Source organism: Danio rerio, chromosome 23 (assembly GCF_052040795.2).
Source record: "Danio rerio strain M-AB ecotype USA chromosome 23, GRCz13ab, whole genome shotgun sequence".
NCBI lineage: Eukaryota > Metazoa > Chordata > Actinopteri > Cypriniformes > Danionidae > Danio > Danio rerio.
Genome location: NC_141043.1, coordinates 1,228,529 through 1,247,500, shown reverse-complemented (window position 1 = coordinate 1,247,500; position 18,972 = coordinate 1,228,529). Strand labels below are relative to the sequence as shown.

Sequence of the window (18,972 nt, the reverse complement as noted above, 5' to 3'; positions counted from 1 at the left end):
GAGACAAAATTATTAGCCTATATTATTTAAGCTATATTTTTTTTCGATAGTCTTCAGAACAAGCCATCATTATACAATAACTTATAAGCTAATAAGCTGGATATTATTGATATTTATTGATATTTTCCAGTGTGTGTGTTACACTCCACGTCACTTCCAGTGTGTGGTACATTCCCTTTCCATAAGGAATCTGTAATTGTAAATTTGTTTCGGGATTTGTAAAAGCGTCTTGTTAATTTTTTTCTAAAATGTAAATGTGTTTTGTCCTTTGGTAAAATTGTTTTTCCTATGTAATTGTGTCTGATGATCAGTAAAAATGTTTTTCAAAATGTAAATTTGTCTCGAGCTTTGTAAAAGTGTTTCACACTTTGTATTGTTGTTTTGCACTTCCCCGCCACCATACTAACCTGCCTAGTTAACCTAATTAACCTACTTAAGCCTTTACATGTCATTTTAACCTGTATAGAAGTGTCTTGAAGAATACGTAGTCTAATATTATTTACTTTAAAGATGAGTTATTCAAATTATTATGTTTAGAAATGTGCTGAAAAAATCTGCTCTCTATTAAACAGAAATTGGGGAAAAAATAAACAAGCGGTCTAATAATTCAGGGGGGCTAATAATTTTGACTTTATATATGTGTGTGTATATATATATATATATATATATATATATATATATATATATATATATATATATATATATATATATATATATATATATATATATATATATAACATGAACTAACGACAAACAACTTTATTTGTATTAACTAACTATTGTCCATAACGCAATTCACAACCACAAATGAACACAAAACACACAAACTGATCATTAACAGCTGTTTTTACAGTGTGTGTAGTGACATTTTGGATTGACTCTTCATTACACACACACTCTGTCTGGGCTGAGCTTTGATTGACAGTTTCAGGGAAGCGTCTGATTGGTCCGTCAGCAGATTTACACCTGCGGGGATCTTGCGGTTTAAGATGTCTATCAATGAATAACTGGTTTAGAGGCCGCGAGTTCAGAGCAAATCCCAGAGGAATTAGCTTTTTATGAGGGGAAAATTCTCAGAACTCTGTTCAAGTGTCAGACGTTTCAGCTTTGATTCACTATGCTGGTTGCAGGATCATTTAATTAGCTATTTAACTCATGCTTCAGGCTAAAATACAACATAATAAAATATTAAAAACACACTATTTTAATATCTTTTAGTTGCTTTGTATAATCCGCTCTTGTTGTGTGTATCTTGTTGAATCGCTGAATGCCTCCTCAACTGTAAGTCGCTTTGAACAAAAGTGTCTGCTATATGACTAAGTGTAGTGTAATGTAAATGTATTAATCTTGTGCATATACACTATATGTGGAAAATGACAGCCAATACGAATCAGCGATTCCACTCACGTTTTTTTTTTTTTTTTTTTTTTTTGGCATTCATGCTGTTTTAAAGTCGAAATGTTTTCAATGAATTCGATTAGCTCAGAAAAATGTCTATTACCTGTTTATATTAGTATGATCATTGCACACATACATTTACACACTGAAAAAAGATGATTGCTTGAATTTACTTAATTTTTTTTTTAAGTTAAGGGGTTGTAAACTGTTTATTAATGTTGAAATTAAACAAATAAATTAAAGTTGAACATTACTAAATTTCATTTGTTTATTAAATTTAATTCGTTTGTTTAAATTCAACACAAATACATTTAAAATAAATTCAATAAATTTTAAATAAAAATAAAAATTTCAGTGCAGTTGAAGTCAGAATGATTTCAAAATGACAGAATAGCCCTGCTATGAATTTCTGTGTTTTCTTTTTCAGATATTTCCCAAGTAATGTTGAACAGATTCAGGTCATTTTCACAGTATTTCCTGTAATATTTGTTCTTCTTGGGAAAGTATGATTTGTTTTATTGTAGTTTTTAATAGTTTTAAAGCCAATATTATTGGCCCCTTCAGCAATATTAGTGTTGGATTGTCTCCAGAACAAACCACTGTTATACAATGACTTGCCTAATTACCCTAACTTTACCCTAATTACCCTAGTGAAGCCTTTACATGCCACTTTAAGCTGAATACTAGTAAATATGTAGTCTAATATAATGTGCTGTCATCATGGCAGAGATAAAATAAATCAGTGATTAGAGATGAGTTATTCAACCATCATAGTTAGAAATGTGTTGAAGAAATCTGCTCTCTGTTAAACAGAAATTGGGGGAAAATTATATAGAGGGACAGATTTCAACTGTATGTCTATGTATTTTAGCAAAATAAACACTGTACATTTCGATTGCATGCATAGTTCAATAAGAACAGCGTCTGGCATGAGAATGTGTGCTTGTTTGTGTGTGTTTTGCAGCAACTGCTTATATATTTTGACGTGGGACATTCCATAATGCATAAAAGTGCCATAATTAAAGCGGTGGTTCGTCCTCCACCGTGAACTCCTGCCTGAGCTTGTCTACGTGAAGGCAGAGGGAGAAAAGGCTGAAGAAAAACACCCGTTTACAGACAGGAATCCAAAAACACAGTCATATGACAGGCATTGTGATATTGGAAGTAAAAGTTCAACGCGATGCACACTAACACCTTTAACCTTCCAGTCGTGTTCGGGTCAAATCTGACCGATTTACAACTTGAAACACTCATAAATATTGTGTTTTATATACGATTGCCTCGAGGACTTATTATATCCTCCACATTATGCACTTAAACATATAAAAATGATGATCACCTCTTTCATTGAATTTTGATTGTTTTAATCAACTTTGTTACACCTGTGGTGTTCCCGGTCAAAAATGACCGCCATAGGAAAAGAATGGGTATCCAGACTTTATTCACTCTTCAGACTGTACAAATTCTTTTAGCTTAGCTTAACATACATTTTTTCATTGGATTAGACCATTAGCATCTCATTTAAAAATGACCAGAGTATAACTACACTGAATAAAATTATTCAAAGATGATGTCTTGGATTTACTCAATTTTTTTTACGTTAAGTTGTTGTAAACAGTTTATTTGTGTTAAATTTAAACAAACAAATTAAGTTGAACATTAATAAAATTAATTTGTTTGTTCAAATTTAACACAAATAAACTGTTTGCAACAGTTCTGCAGGCAACACTTTTTTTTTTTAGTGCTGTGTCCGTAATCACAGTCTATACCCTCATTCACTATTTCCGACAATAGTACACAGGAAAGGATACAGTTTGTTGGTGCTTTGCCCAAATTTCTTTGATCAGACCCTGTGACAGTTATTTTAGCAAGCTGATTGGTAATAAAAACAAAGTATTTTGATTTCTGTCATCTATTGTCAATTTTGTAATGCATTTTCACTGCCTATTCGCATTTTCACTGCAGTTATTTCATGTCTAATTCTATAAATTCATGTTAAACACACATTGTTCACAGTGTGTTCACAGTTAAAGAATGTTAATTAAAAATGTGGTGGTGAAAAAGGTTTTTCGTGCTAATGTAAAAGCAATAAAAACAGACCGGTCATTTTTGACCGGGAACACTAAAGTAAGGGTGAAATAGGAACATGAGGGTTAATTCCAGTACAACGTAAACACTGACCTCCGAAAACCGACTCTTTAGAAATGAAGGTGTACTTTAGAGAGGTAACACTTTACAGTATTAGTTAATGTGCTCCTGCTTAGGTTTTTGTCTTGTTTCTAGTCTAAATATCTACATTCATACAACAAGGTTTTTTCTAGACAAGCAAAAATATGGTCTTGATTTAATAAATAATGAGTCAAAATTAAGTGAGTTTTTGGTTTAAGCGAGCAAAATAATCTAAAAATGAGGTAAGCGGAGTAATCTTTAGCTTTTGACATAAGATTATTTTCTTACCTCATTGACAGGTTATTTTGCTTGTTTTAATGAAAACTCACTTGTCCCAATTCTTTTTAGCTTAAAAGTTTATGACTAAAAGGAAGAGCTAGATAGCCCTTGAAACAGAGATTTTTCAGGACCACAATCGAAACCAAGGGGTAAGAAAATTTACCAGAATACGAATATACGAATTCCCAGAATAAAATACGAATTTTAACAACAAACAAGCACATGTATTAATGTATTCATAACCGCATTCATGTTTTAACCGTCATGCTTTTAAAAAACTAAAATAAAAATAAAATAAAAGCAGCTAAATTTGGCGATAATCTATAATCCCTAATCATAACTCCTGTACAGCAGTCCCACAACATTCTGACACTCGATGACACTCGAATACCCTATTAGAGAAGTGTAGTGGCTGAATGAGCTGTTTACAGAGTCTGCTATGATGTTAATGTTATTTTCGTGTGTTTATACAGATGACTATGGCCACTGTGTAAATACACAGAACAGTTACGATCTTACTGCCACAATCTATGGCCATTATGACAGGATATATACCTTCAGTGATTTCCTGAAGATCAATACCCAACAAATAACACAACTGGAATCACTACAGCAGTCGCCATCATCTGATCTCATTTGAAGCAAGATATCGCGATGACATATGGTGACGTTTGCAGTGCTTTCCCAATTCTTAGGGGTAAATTTTGAAGCCCTTCCCCTTCACACTCTGTTTCAAGGGCCAAGGGGAAGGGATGCAAAAATAGAATTGGGATTGGGCCAAAATAATTTTAATGTAATGGAAAATCTGCCATCTCAAGGCATCTCTGACGCAGCTTCCAATCATCGTCAATGTAGTGCAAAGTAATAACACAGGAAACAAAGTGGGGTCATATGACTCCACACGCAGCAGGAAATCCATACACACTCATTCACACACACAAACACTCATACACTACGGCCAATTTAGTTCATCAGTTCTCCTACAGCGCATGTGTTTGGACCGTGGGGGACACCGGAGCACCCGGAAGAAACCCACGCCAACACTGGGAGAACATGCAAACTCCACATAGAAATACCAACTGACCCAGTCGGTGCTCAAACCAGTGACCTTCTTGCTGTGAGGCCACAGTGCTAACTACTGAGCCACCATGCCGCCCAAATTGCATAATGAAATGTGAAGTAACACTGACTGTATAGTCTATTTCAGTAAAATTACCCTTCATTAAACGTACAAATGTACACTTTCGTGTGCCAAAATGCTTTAAACTCTCTTGAATACCTTCAAATCACATGCACATGCCAAGCGACCCAGCCAGAACTCGAACCAGAGACCTTCTTGCTGTGAGAAATTCTAGAAATGTTCTCTAATTGACCCTCTTTCGGTTTCTGTTGAATAACCCTGCTATATAACAACTATTACTGTAGCCAAAAGCGCACGCACGCACACACACACACACACACACACACACACCTGTATGTAGAGTAAAACAAATCTGCATGCGCTCACCTCTGAGTTTCACACTCTGTGTAGCCATGAAGTCAGAAAAGAACAGATGATGGAGAAAAGCAGAGAGAGAACAACTTCATTTCCCCTCTACACTATCTACACTACTGTCCAACTTTGAGGAGAGAGAGAGAGAGAGAGAGAGAGAGAGTGTGAGAGTGAGAGAGAGAGAGAGAGAGAGAGAGAGAGAGAGGTGTGGGCATGTATGTTGTGCTCCAGTGCGAGAACACACACGCGTCTCTGTGGATCGGCATCCCAGCATGCAGAAGAAGAGCAAGAGCATGACCGACTCTCTGGGTCGCCCCGACAACCGTATGGCAGGTCACCGTGACGACCAGAGAGAATGTGAGCGGATGGTATGTGTGTTCTGTAAAGTTTCTCTGAAGGAGACGTGTGAGAAGCTGAACTACTGATGATGATGATGATGATGATGATGATGATGATCATCATGCTCACTGACTGATACAGTCGGCAAACACAGACAGAACAAAAGACAGAACAATAGCTAGAATGATAGAACGATGGACAGATAATTCCGCCTACCACAGTTGACCGCATTAAACAGGATTAAAAACAGTGACGAAGCCATTTTTAGTTTTAGCATCAGCGCGTTCCAAAGGCGAGGACGGGCTATAGCGAATGCACGCTTGCCCTCGCATTTGAGGAGAGCCTTTGAGACATTTCATAGAAACTGATCAGCGGAAGTGTCTGGATGGAGTGTAGGACACAATCAGCTGATTAGCTGATTATCAATAACTGAATCAGCTATTAGATAGATAGATAGATAGATAGATAGATAGATAGATAGATAGATAGATAGATAGATAGATAGATAGATAGATAGATAGATAGATAGATAGATAGATAGATAGATAGATAGATAGATAGATAGATAGATACGAATAGACAGACAGACAGACAGACAGACAGACAGACAGACAGACAGACAGACAGACAGACAGACAGATAGATAGATAGATAGATAGATAGATAGATAGATAGATAGATAGATAGATAGATAGATAGATAGATAGATAGATAGATAGATAGATAGATACGAATAGACAGACAGACAGACAGACAGACAGACAGACAGACAGACAGACAGACAGACAGACAGACAGACAGACAGACAGACAGACAGACAGACAGACAGACAGACAGACAGACAGACAGACAGACAGACAGACAGACAGACAGACAGACAGACAGACAGACAGACAGATAGATAGATAGATAGATAGATAGATAGATAGATAGATAGATAGATAGATAGATAGATAGATAGATAGATAGATAGATAGATAGATAGATAGATAGATAGATAGATAGATACGAATAGACAGACAGACAGACAGACAGACAGACAGACAGACAGACAGACAGACAGACAGACAGACAGACAGACAGATAGATAGATAGATAGATAGATAGATAGATAGATAGATAGATAGATAGATAGATAGATAGATAGATAGATAGATAGATAGATAGATAGATGGAAGGACGGACGGACGGACGGACGAGATAAATAGATAGATAAATAGATATAGACAGACAGATAGATGGACGGATGGACAGATAAATAAATAGATATAGATACAGACAGACAGATTTTGGTACCCTTTGACTGTGGACACGGCCATAAAAGTGTACTAAATCGTAGCCTATCCTACCACTCAGTGGAAAGGGGCTAATAAACTCTGTGTGCTACTTCATAGCTGTGATGGGCTCTTCTTCAACCCAATCTCATTCTGAAAAAGTAGTCCCGGGGAAATTTCTGGAGGCCGCGTAATATGTACGGGTGGTGCGCATTTTTGCAGTTTCTGTCTTTGCGAATCCGAGGCCGCTGTGTATGCTTTTTCATATCTCAATTTTTTCTCGCGCCTGCTGTTCTCACGTAAACCCACCAAAGGCCGCTGTCGACCGATTGTCTGTCTGACTGACTGGCCGGCAGACCAATCGACTGACCCACCCTCCTCCATCCCTACACCCAACCAATTTTAACGATTGACCCGTCCACCCACTTACTTCGTCAAACCCAACCAACGATTTACAAAAGCCGTCCAGAAAAAGAAAAGCCCCTGATTTGTACGTTTTCGGATTTTCATTTTCATTTATAAAATGAAACGCAGTCATACGTACCTCCGGCTACATAATTTGCGGCCTCCAGAAACGTCCATGGGGGACTACATTTTCAGAATGAGTCTGTGTTGCATTTCTCTCTGTCTTGCGCTGAGCGCAGTTGACCAATCACAACAGACTGGGTTATCGGACCAATCACAGCAGATTAGCCTCATTAGCTACGCAGGGGTTTGGGAACAACAGCTAAACAAATCATATGGGAGTCATTGGGATAATCAGGTAAAAATAAATGCATATTATAAGATAATAAACGTGTTTTCTGACCTTGCATGCAGATCAGCCTGTTGTTGGAGACCCCCAAACCCAAAATATGACCTTTTAATATGCATAACAGGGGCTCTTTAAAACACAAACATGACCCCAAAGCAACACAAGCAAGAGTAACATCGGCTCTTTCTACAGAGGGCTCAAAGGTTATCAGGTATGGAGTAAACTCATCTTCGGCTGCAGGAAACTGCACTCAGGAGAGTTTGGTGTTGATCTACGCTGTGAGGCAAGACAGAATACGAAAAGCACAAGAAAAGAGAGCGTTTGCTGAATCAGGAAGTAGGAGAGAGCGCTCTTACCTAAGAGAGGAAAGGAAAACTTCTTCCTCTGTTTTCTAAAAAAGCTGCGCTTTCTCCACGGCAACCACCTGCTCATGTTCACAGCGTGCGCTCCATAGAGATAAAGGAGAACGGGAGGATGGAGATAAACGGAGGAAAACGGCACACAGGAACTTCAAATCATGTCCGCCAAAAGAGTGATGCTGACGAACGCAATGCATGCTGGGAGTAAACAGAGACAACCTGCGGTGGGTTCCTCTCTAACCGGTGCAGTGTGTCAATCAAACACACAAGCTCACATCCTGTCAGTGGCGCACGGAACATCACACACACACACACTATTAAAAACACACACACTTACACACAGGGTAGCAGAATCAGTCACTCTAAAAATAGGATCAACTTCCTGTTTTGTTTTTTTGACATGCATTACTACACTAGCTGCTGCAGATGACGTCATGAAGATGCTGCAGCTGTGAAACCTAAAGGGAAACAATGACTTAATGAATAAAAAAGCTCGTGAGCGTCAACACTTATGGACAAGCTTGCAGGGCTGGAGTAGGACTCCTTTTCAGCCCTGGAGTTTCAAGCCTTAGACCGGCCCACCTCAGTTCACGACTATATTAAAGGGTCACGAAACACCAGAACACATGTGTTGAGCTGTTGACAGTGGTATATGTGTCTCACACTGCTAAAAACACTATTAGGACGCCTATATTTCACTAAAAAGTGTAAATTGGTTGTTTTTGCGTTATTTCAAGCAAATTCGTACTTCCGGTTTGAAACTAATTTTTGAAGCTGCGTCACGGCCATGAGATAATAGCGTGTATTCCAGCGTGCAGACTGGACGTCTGTGCCAGAGTGAGTCTTATTACGTCTTACAGTGTGCTGCATTAATGCATAAGTAAGGCTTGGTTCAAACCAATCAGCGCGCTCTATTGTGCAACTTCATTAATATTCATTACTGTCACAGTGTTTAGACGACAGAGACGCCACGTTGTGTTGGCAAAACAAGCGTGAAGTGTTGCTTTTATAGTTTGCTGCAGTGAAGTTTTGTTTTCATTTTCTCTCTGTGAGAGCTCAGCTGGAGTCATGTGTGGATTAACAGTGTACGCGACGCTCGACAACAATAACTTACGTGTCTAAGGAGGATTATTGTTTACCTGAGAGCTGTTCTCATCTGCAAACGCTGAGATCCGGATTCGCTTGTAGTCTCCTCTTAATAAAGACGCGGCTCTAGTTGCTGGTGATTGTCCTGTCTCTACAGATTTGGTAAGTGAGCGACCAGTGCTCTTTGTTTATTCAGTTTGTTCGTATCGAACTAAGTTAACTATTGCACCGAGTGTAAACAAGTTAGCACCACAACCAAACTTTAACCTCGTGTAGGATTTTCACCGCATTTAGTGACCGGAATAACACACGCGGCTTTCTGACGCTACCTGCCGTGTGCATTAAAGTTTCCTGGAAAAATGCTGAGTTTTTTTCTCTCATTCGCCGTGCGATATCAAACATTGCATGAAAAATACACACTTAGAGCAGATCCTCGAATCAAATATCTCGTTTGTCGTGAGGGGCATGAATGAATTCCCTGAATGAAAGAGCCAAACTGCAGTTAAAGTCCACCATTTAATAATTTGGCAAATAATCCGACTACAGATGTCCATGTAAACACAGTCACTTTGTCCCCTGTTGGGTGTGTGTTTTGACTCTGAAATTCAGAGCGCCCAAATAGACACTCCCACACCCTGCCTCTTTTCTTCCTGCAACACTCCCCCCTAAACAAAGCTGGACACGCCCACTTTTCTGACTTTTTCCAAAGTAGAGGTGTGAAAACACCCTGCTGAAACGAGGGGGTTTCATGGCCCTTTAAAATAAGGTCATTTCCAATTCCGTTTCTAATGACACTACCGCGTCTTTTTCAAGAAAACAGCTGCTTTAGAACTTCAAATGTTCAACAACCCTAACAGTATTATATGTCTTAACAATAAAAATAAAAAAATTATAATAATGCGTATTCAGGTGAGATTAGAACACGGGTCGGCGGCGTAGAAACACAATGCGCTGACCACTGGACCACAATGGCGCTGTTGTGTTGGGAAAAACGTGATCTTTTTCTCCCCCTTTAAGATTTCTGATCAAATTATATCAGACTTATTAAGTAGAGAATCATCTGATTTTCATTGAGCAGGTGTATTATTCATTAATATTAATTATTCTAATTTTTATATTCATTAAGGTGCCGCTGTTTGGGGTCGAATGATGATTTACTATTACATCATCATTAACCTGCAGGCTGCATTTTGCTCACAGGGCTGCGAGAAACTAAAAAGAGCAGAGCTGCAGCAAAATAATGGATAAAAAGAGAGAGGCTGTGGTCAAATACATGAATAAATGAAAAGAGTGTGACTGCTGAGAGTACAAGCAGCAAGGGACACCGGCCCTCGCGGCCAAAAAAACGGACCGGCCCACCGGGAATCCTCCCGGTCCTCCCGATTAGCCAATCCGTGCTCGCAAGCTTGTGTCCGAACATGCAACAATTTTAAAGAAAGGACTCATATTTAACCCATTTTACAAGATGCAAGATACAGTGCATCCGGAAAGTATTGATGGCGCTTCACTTTTCCCACATGTTTTTATGTTCAGCCTTTTTCCAAAATGGATTAAATTGATTGATTTCCTCAACATTCTACACACAATCCCCCATAATGACAATGTGAAGAAAGAGTTTTTGAAATTGTTGCAAATTTCTTAAAATTAAAAAAGCTGTAAAATATGTGTACATCAGTATTCACAGCCTTTGGCGTGACGCTCTAAACTGAGCTCAGGTTCATTCTGTTTCCACTGATCATTCTTGAGATGTTTCAGCAGCTTCATTGGAGTTCACCTGTGCTCAATTCAGCTGATAGACATGATCTGAAAAGGCTACACTTGTCTATATAAGCTCCCAGGGTTGACAGTGCATGTCAAAGCACAAACCAAGCATGAAGACAAAGGAATTGTCTGTAGATTTCCGAGACAGGATTGTCTTGAGGCACAAGGCTGGGGAAGCTTACAGAAACATTTCTGCTGCTCTGAAAACTGCAATGAGCACAGCGGCCTCCATCATCCGTAAGTGTAAGATGTTGAACCACCAGGACTCCTCCTAGAGCTGGCCGGCCATCTAAGCTGAGGGATCAGGGGAGAAAGGTGATCAATAACCCGACGGTCACTCTGTCTGAGCTTCAGCGCTCTTCTGGTGAGAGAAGAACCTTACAGAAGGACAACCATCTGTGCAGCAATCCACCAATCAGGCCTGTAGTGGCCAGACGGAAGCCAGACTCTTTACCAAAATTCATCTGAAGGACTCTCAGAGCATCAGAAACTAAACTCTCTGCTCTGATGAGACTCAAACTGAACTGTTTGGAGTGAACGCCAGGCGTTACGTTTGGAGAAAAGCAGGCGGCGCTCATCAGCAGGCTAACAGCATCCCTACAGTGAAGCATGGTGGCATCATGCTGTGGGGATGTGTTTCAGCAGTAAATACCAGAGAAACTGCATAGGGTCTGAAAACACATGGCCCGGGGATTCATTTGTTGATTTTCCTTTGAGGTTTTAAGGAGGTCAAGACAAGCTATGAACCAATCACACACACACAGAGAGAGAGAGAGAGAGAGAGAGAGAGAGAGAAGAGGAACAGAGAGGACTCTTTTGGTTTCACTCTGGCAGTGTTGTGTATGAAGGCATGAAGATGGGTTTATTATCACACATGAAAACCTAGACTGTGTGTTTTGAGGAAATCCAATGAAGTGGGAAGGGCACATCCTGTGTGTGTGTGTGTGTGTGTGTGTGTGTGTGTGTGTGTGTGTGTGTGTGTGTGTGTGTGTGTGGCGTGCACGTGTATCCATGCAATACACACAAGAAGCGCTAATTACACAAAGGAGCTGCTCTGAAGAGCTCAGATAACAAAGCACTATCATAAGGAGGGGGATTGTTTTTTAGTATAGTGATAAGAGTGTTTTTACAGGTGGTTTGTCAAGCCCACTCACCTGTGAGGCAGACTTCAGAAATGCACAATTTAAATAAAGGGATTACAAGCAAGTGTCTGGCGCTAGTGTTGGTTCAAGTGTCAGAGAGACAAAAGTTTTCTACAGGTGGTTTGTCAAACCCTTCTCACCTGTGGGAACACTCAGAATTACATAATGTTTTGAGGTTGTCGTGTGGTGTGGTGGGGGTCCTGGTTTTGTTAACAGGGTTTTTTTTAAATAACAAACCATTAAGGTACACACTAAACTTTCTAATTTGCTGTTAATTAATAGTTAAGACAGCAGTTGGGTTTAGGTGTTAGGCATGTCGAATAAGATTATGCAGATTATGTATTTTATATTCTCTCTCCCCCCTCACAGCAAACAGCACCTTTACATCTTTAAAATACTTCATTCTGTCGGATTTATAAGCATGTTTAACTCAATTTTGGTCCCCACATTGACACAAGTCCCCATGAGTCTGTGTGTATTCAGGTTTAAGTCCCCACTGGGATATAAAAACAAGCACACACACTCCTCTCTGTAATGACAGCTCTGAATACAGACTTTCCCTCACCACACCCTCCTCAAACATCCACACACACACACCATCAGTCATGAGCAGGGAATGCAGGAACTGACTTTCACTCAATCCACTTCCCTTTATCCTGTTCTTCAATGGCTGAACTCTAAAGGTTACTGAACACTCAATCACACACACACACACACACACACACACACACACACACACACACACACACACACACACACACACACACACACACACACACACATACATACATACATACAAACACTCAAGACACACTCTCTCACACACACACACACACTCCCATTAAAAATAATCATACACACTCTATGCGCACACACTCACACTACACAATCTGTCTTTCTCACACACACACACACACACACAAAAACACACACACAGTCACATAAACAATCATACACACTCACGAACACACAAACATATGCACACACACACACATATATATGCACACACGCACACACACACACACACACCCATTAAAAATAATCATACACACTCTATGCGCACACACTCACACCACACAATCTGTCTTTCTCACACACACACACACACTTACATAAACAATCATACACACTCACGAACACACAAACATATGCATAGTTGCATACACACACATATATATGCACACACACACATATATATGCACACACACACACACGCACACACACACACCCATTAAAAATAATCATACACACTCTATGCGCACACACTCACACCACACAATCTGTCTTTCTCACACACACACACACACTTACATAAACAATCATACACACTCACGAACACACAAACATGCACACACACACACATATATATATGCACACACGCACACACACACACACACTCACATAAAAAATAATCGCACACTCTATGCGCACACACTCACACCACACACTCTGTCTCTCTCTCACACACACACACTCACATAAAAAATAATCGCACACTCTATGCGCACACACTCACACCACACACTCTGTCTCTCTCTCACACACACACACACACACACACAAACACACACTCACATAAACTATAATACACACTCACGAACACACACAAAAAATGCACACACACACACACACACACACACACACAAACACATATATAAGCATACAAACACAAACAAAAAACACTCAAGACACACTCTCTCTCTCACACACACAAACAAACACACACACACAGCAGAAATGTGTGCATGCTGAGATCGCCTCAGGTGGATTTCCTTTATTTGCTTACACGGTTCAGGGTTTCAGGTGACACACACACACACACACACATACATGCTCACACACAGTGTCCATTTCACAAGAACAATCTGAGGTAATAAGGTCACTGAACCAGGAAACACAGTCTCAGAGCAGAAACACCCTTCGCTGGGTCACTCTTGCCCTTTACCCAGCATGCACTGCAATATACCGGAGGTCACCAGAGATTTAAAGGTGCTTCTAGACTCAGAGTGAGGGATGTGGGATAATAATGACTCTCCTTCAGCCGACAGGAACTCATCTCACTTCCTTACTTTCACTTTTCATTGATGAGAACTGCCCAGTGCTGCTGTCAGACACAGTGCATGTGTGTGTGTGTGTGTGTGAATGAGTGTGTATGGGTGTTTCCCAGTACTAGGTTGCAGCTGGAAAGGCATCTGCTGTGTAAAACATATGCAGCCGGACAGATGGACAGACAGTCGGACAGACAGATATACAGACAGATGGATCTGGCCCTGAGTGCTGCTTATATAACAGTTGGCCGCAGCGAAGGGACCGTCTCACCTCTCTCTACAATAGCCCGTGTGTGTGTGTGTGTGTGTGTGTGGGAGAGAGCAGGAATGCCAGTGTTTTTGGAGGAGGACACGGGCAAAAGACAGACAGACATGTGGAAGAACAGACAGCAGAGAAACACGGGCAGTGTGTGTGTGTGTGTGTGTGTGTGTGTGTGTGTGTGTGTGTGTGTGTGTGTGTGTGTGTGAGTGTGTGTGAGTGAGAGAGTATATGTGCATTTAATATGGGCATATTATATTAATAATAAAGGTATGTAGTATGGGTGTGTTGTAGATATGTCGATTAGGCAAGTTCAGCAAAGTTTAAAAAAATAATAAATGAATAAAATAATAATAAAATAAAATAAAAAATGTAAAAAAAATAATAATAATAAATAAAATAAAATGAATAAGTCGAAGGAAAATGAATTAAACATTTTAATTAAATAAAATTTTTTAAAAATTAATAAAATAAAAACAAAATTAATAAAAAAATCTAAATAAATTAAATAAAAAGATCTAATCTTATTAAATTAAATAAAAAGACTATGCTGGAGATAAATGAATGATTTTTTGATAAAATAAAATAAAAACTAAATAATATAAAAAATAATAAATAAAATTAAAAGTTAAATTTAATTAAATAAAAAAATTAAAATTAAAATAAAAAAATAAAAAATAATAAATAACATAAAATAAATGAACAAAATAAAAAAATAATAAAAAAAATAAAATGATTAAGTCGAAGAAAAATGAATGAGAAATTAAAAATTTTATTAAAAATAAATAAATGTAATAAAATAAAAACTAAATTAATTTTAAATATCATATTAAATAAAATAAAAAACTATACTGCAGGAAAATGAATGATTTTTAAAATATGATAAATTAAAAATAAAAACTATTTAATAAAAAATATTAAATAAAATATAAAAGAAAAGAAACATAAAAAATTAAATAAATTGAATTAAAATAAATAAAATAATGAATTAAATGAAATAAAATAAAATAAATAAAATAAAATAAAATAAAATAAAATAAAATAAAATAAAATAAAATAAAATAAAAAAAGTAAAATAAAATATTCAATAAAATAAAAAGTAAAATAAATTAAAATAGAATAAAACAAAATAAAAAGTAATAGGGCTGCATGGAGGTGCAGTAGATAGCACGTTCGCCTCACAGCAAGAAGGTCACTGGTTTAAGTCCCAGCTGGGTCTATAGGTGAATTGGGTAAGCTAAATTGGCCATAGTGTATGTGTGTGAATGAGAGTGTATGGGTGTTTCCCAATGATGGCTTACAGCTGGAACGGCATCCACTCCATAAAACATATGCTGGATAGGTTAGCGGTTCATTCCGCTGTGGCGAGATTAAAAGGACTAATCCAAAAAAGAAAATGAATGAAAATAAAAAGTAAAATAAAATAAAATAAATAATAAAATTAAGTCATGTTCTCATAACAAAGCTCAAATTTTGTGTTAGTACAATAACTAGATGGAAGCATCTGGCCTGTTGATGCATAATATAGTTCATTTAGGTGTCTGTGTCAGGCGGACTGGTATAACCTGTGCACCCTGATGCAGGAAGTTGCATTCAGTGATTCAGAGTCAACGCACTTCCCATTTGTGTGTCGGTGAGTGATTAAAGGGTTAATCATTAAACTAATCTCCCTCCTTCAACAGTGTGTTTTACCCAGAATACTTTAGGGAGAATGTCTATCAGAGTGTTTCTGTCTTTATCAACTCTGATTATAAACAATAGCGTTAATACATGTTTATCATTAGAGGCAGGATATATTCACACACTGCTGACACACACACACACACAACCGCTCATAAGTGATCACAATCATATATTTTTATCCAAGACTATTATACCATCAGAAACTTACACCGGCCCATGACTAATGCGGATGTGAGGTATTATATTGTGCTGCCCTACTCTACAGTGTTTCCTCAGTTGCGTGTGTGTGTGTGAGTGTGTGTGTCAGAGTTACAACCACTCAAGAACTAGGGCTGCACGATATTGGAAAAATAGACATTGCACTATTTTTTTTCCTGCGATATTTAGAAATTCAGAATCTGGAGTTTTGAACTGCTCAAAATATAAATAATCAATAATTCTATAATAATTTGGGTAATTTTTAAAGCATATATAATAAAAAGAATATAAAACAGAATATAAAAAATTTATAGGTAAATACATTGAACAAACATTTTTAGTTTCTGTTGGGTTGATTATAAAGAATATGACTTAACTGTCAATTCAGATAAATCAAGGATCTAATATGTTATGATATTAATACTAATTGTTGTTTTTACTGTGATAAAGGTGAGCTCATTTGGTGAATGACACTTTATTATCACATTTAGGAATTAACACGAGTGACAAAATAAGTGATTTAACTTTTTGTTCAACAATTACAAACTTTTTTTATTACAACAATTACAAAACAGAAGGAAATATCTTGTCACAAAATTGTGAAAATATAAAAACAGCTAAACACTAACCCCCTGAGTGCTTTAAAAAAAATAAACATGTTATAAAACAAATAAATTGTGGATAAGATAAACTTGTTCTAATAATTACCAACAATTAACTTTGCAATAAATAAAATAATATGGCAGTTATATAATATATATATATATATATATATATATATATATATATATATATATATATATATATATATATATATATATATATATATATAAGGTTATATACATTTTTATTTTTTTGCTTTGCATCGCACCTCCTGCGATGTGACTATTGCGGATGCGGACATCGCGATTTCGATGCTGAAACGATGTATCGTGCAGCCCTATCAAGGACAATGACCTCTGTTTCATGAGTGAGGACAAGCTCCACGAATCAAGCTGATGATGTCTGTGCTGCTTTTGATATCAGCTTGATTAATGCCGATTAGCTGATAAAACTCTGTAGCTGCGTCTCAAATCGCATACTAATGCACCATTCTACGCCATTTTATAGTATAAATAGTGTAAGTAGTGCGTTCACGCTGAAAACTCTAACAATAATAAGTGCACTTTAATTAACCAGATGATGCACTCATTCAGCTGCTAAAATGAAGTGTGTAATGATGGACACTTCACACACTCAACGACCGGAGGTTTGCTTACGTAGCGGAAGGGGAGGAGCTATCGGGCGCACATGTTGTATAACTTTATTCATTTTGGATGGTGAGGGCAAAATTCTCCTACAAGAGTGATTATAGCGCCTCCCGATGGTGAATGCGGCAATACTCACGGCAGGTATTATTTGATAATTCGGTCGTTTATTTGGCGCCGTCAAACGTCATCAGGGAAACGGTTTGAATTTCTGCTTAGTAAAAAAACATTAGTGTGCCATTTGGGACGACACTACATACATATACTATCCTGTTAAGTGTGTAAGTGCATAAGTACATAGTGCATAGTGTATAGTGTGCCATTTGGGACGCAGCTTGTGTGTTTGATTTTAGGCCTTTCCGAGAGTGTGATTTCACAGGAAGTGGTTTTAGGAGAGCTTCTTGCTCTCTGATGCTATTGACATTATGACAGGAGAGTGTGTGTGTGTGTATATGTATATGACTGTCTGTCTGTGTGTGTGTATACATGCGTATGAATGGAAGTCTATGGGGAGAGAAGTGCAGTGTGACCGCAGCTTTATTCATAGGCTAATTATCCTCTTAGTTTGAACAAACCCTTTAATATGTCACCACACACACCTTCATCCCACAGTCAATGATTACGGCTGTAAAGCGTCAGCTCTCATTGCTAATTATTGACTAGCAAAGCAGAAACAAATCACTGTGTGTGGCCGTGGCTTCAGGAGAAGCCATGCTATTGACACACCTACCAAATCACAGACTATATCCCTTCATTCCCCGTTCACTCATCTGACAATCCCACAGCCAATCATTACTCCTCAGCAGAAAACATTAACTGAGCTGAGGGACTTTATTCACAGTCTGCCCACAACAGAGGCACATGACTTGGTTAATATCGCAATCAAAACAAACAAAACAAGGCCCGCTGCTGACTGAAGACACGGGACTCCCTTTCCCTCTACAACATTATTTTCCCTGGCAGCTCCAAACCCAAGAAAACATAACTTCTGCCTGTCACTAGGAGACCGGAATCCTTACAGAAAGAAAGGCATTGTGGTCTGGAAAGACAAGAGCTGTAAATCCACAGCGGAATTCCAGCATTCCCAGAGAGAGAGAGAGAGAAAGAGAGAGAGAGAGAGAGAGAGAGAGAGAGAGAGAGAGAGAGAGAGAGAGAGAGAGACACAGAGAGAGAGAGAGAGAGAGAGAGAGAGAGACAACTAATAAATAAATAAATTCAGACCATCCACACCATACGAAATGGTTTAACCTCTTGTATTATTTATATAAATCCACATAATATTTATAATTGTAATTAAATTACACACACACACACACACACACACACGTTTGTTTTTGTGAAAAGTGGGGACATTACATAGGTTTCCATTCATTTTATACTGTTCAAACCGTATATTGTATTGCCCTCATCCCACCCGACCCCTAAACCCAACCAACACATGAGTCTGTGTGCAGCTTTACTCTCTGATTAAACTCATCCTGTGG

General features: G+C 38.1%; 1 protein-coding gene across 21 annotated transcripts in view; it reads right to left on the bottom strand.

The window, feature by feature from the left end:
- Positions 1-18,972, bottom strand: part of utrn (utrophin) — a 315,686-nt gene that overhangs the window by 288,127 nt on the left and 8,587 nt on the right. For 4 of the 21 annotated variants that reach the window (XM_087306273.1, XM_087306276.1, XM_087306284.1 and 1 more), the window contains exon 1: positions 8,062-8,259. The exons of 16 other annotated variants lie outside the window; for them this stretch is intronic. In XM_087306273.1, coding sequence (XP_087162399.1) covers positions 8,062-8,137 — 76 coding nt within the window. In that variant the 5' untranslated portion in view covers positions 8,138-8,259. Of the gene's footprint in view, positions 1-8,061; positions 8,260-18,972 lie in introns of those variants that run through there. One more of the 21 variants, XM_087306290.1, reaches the window with a different exon arrangement.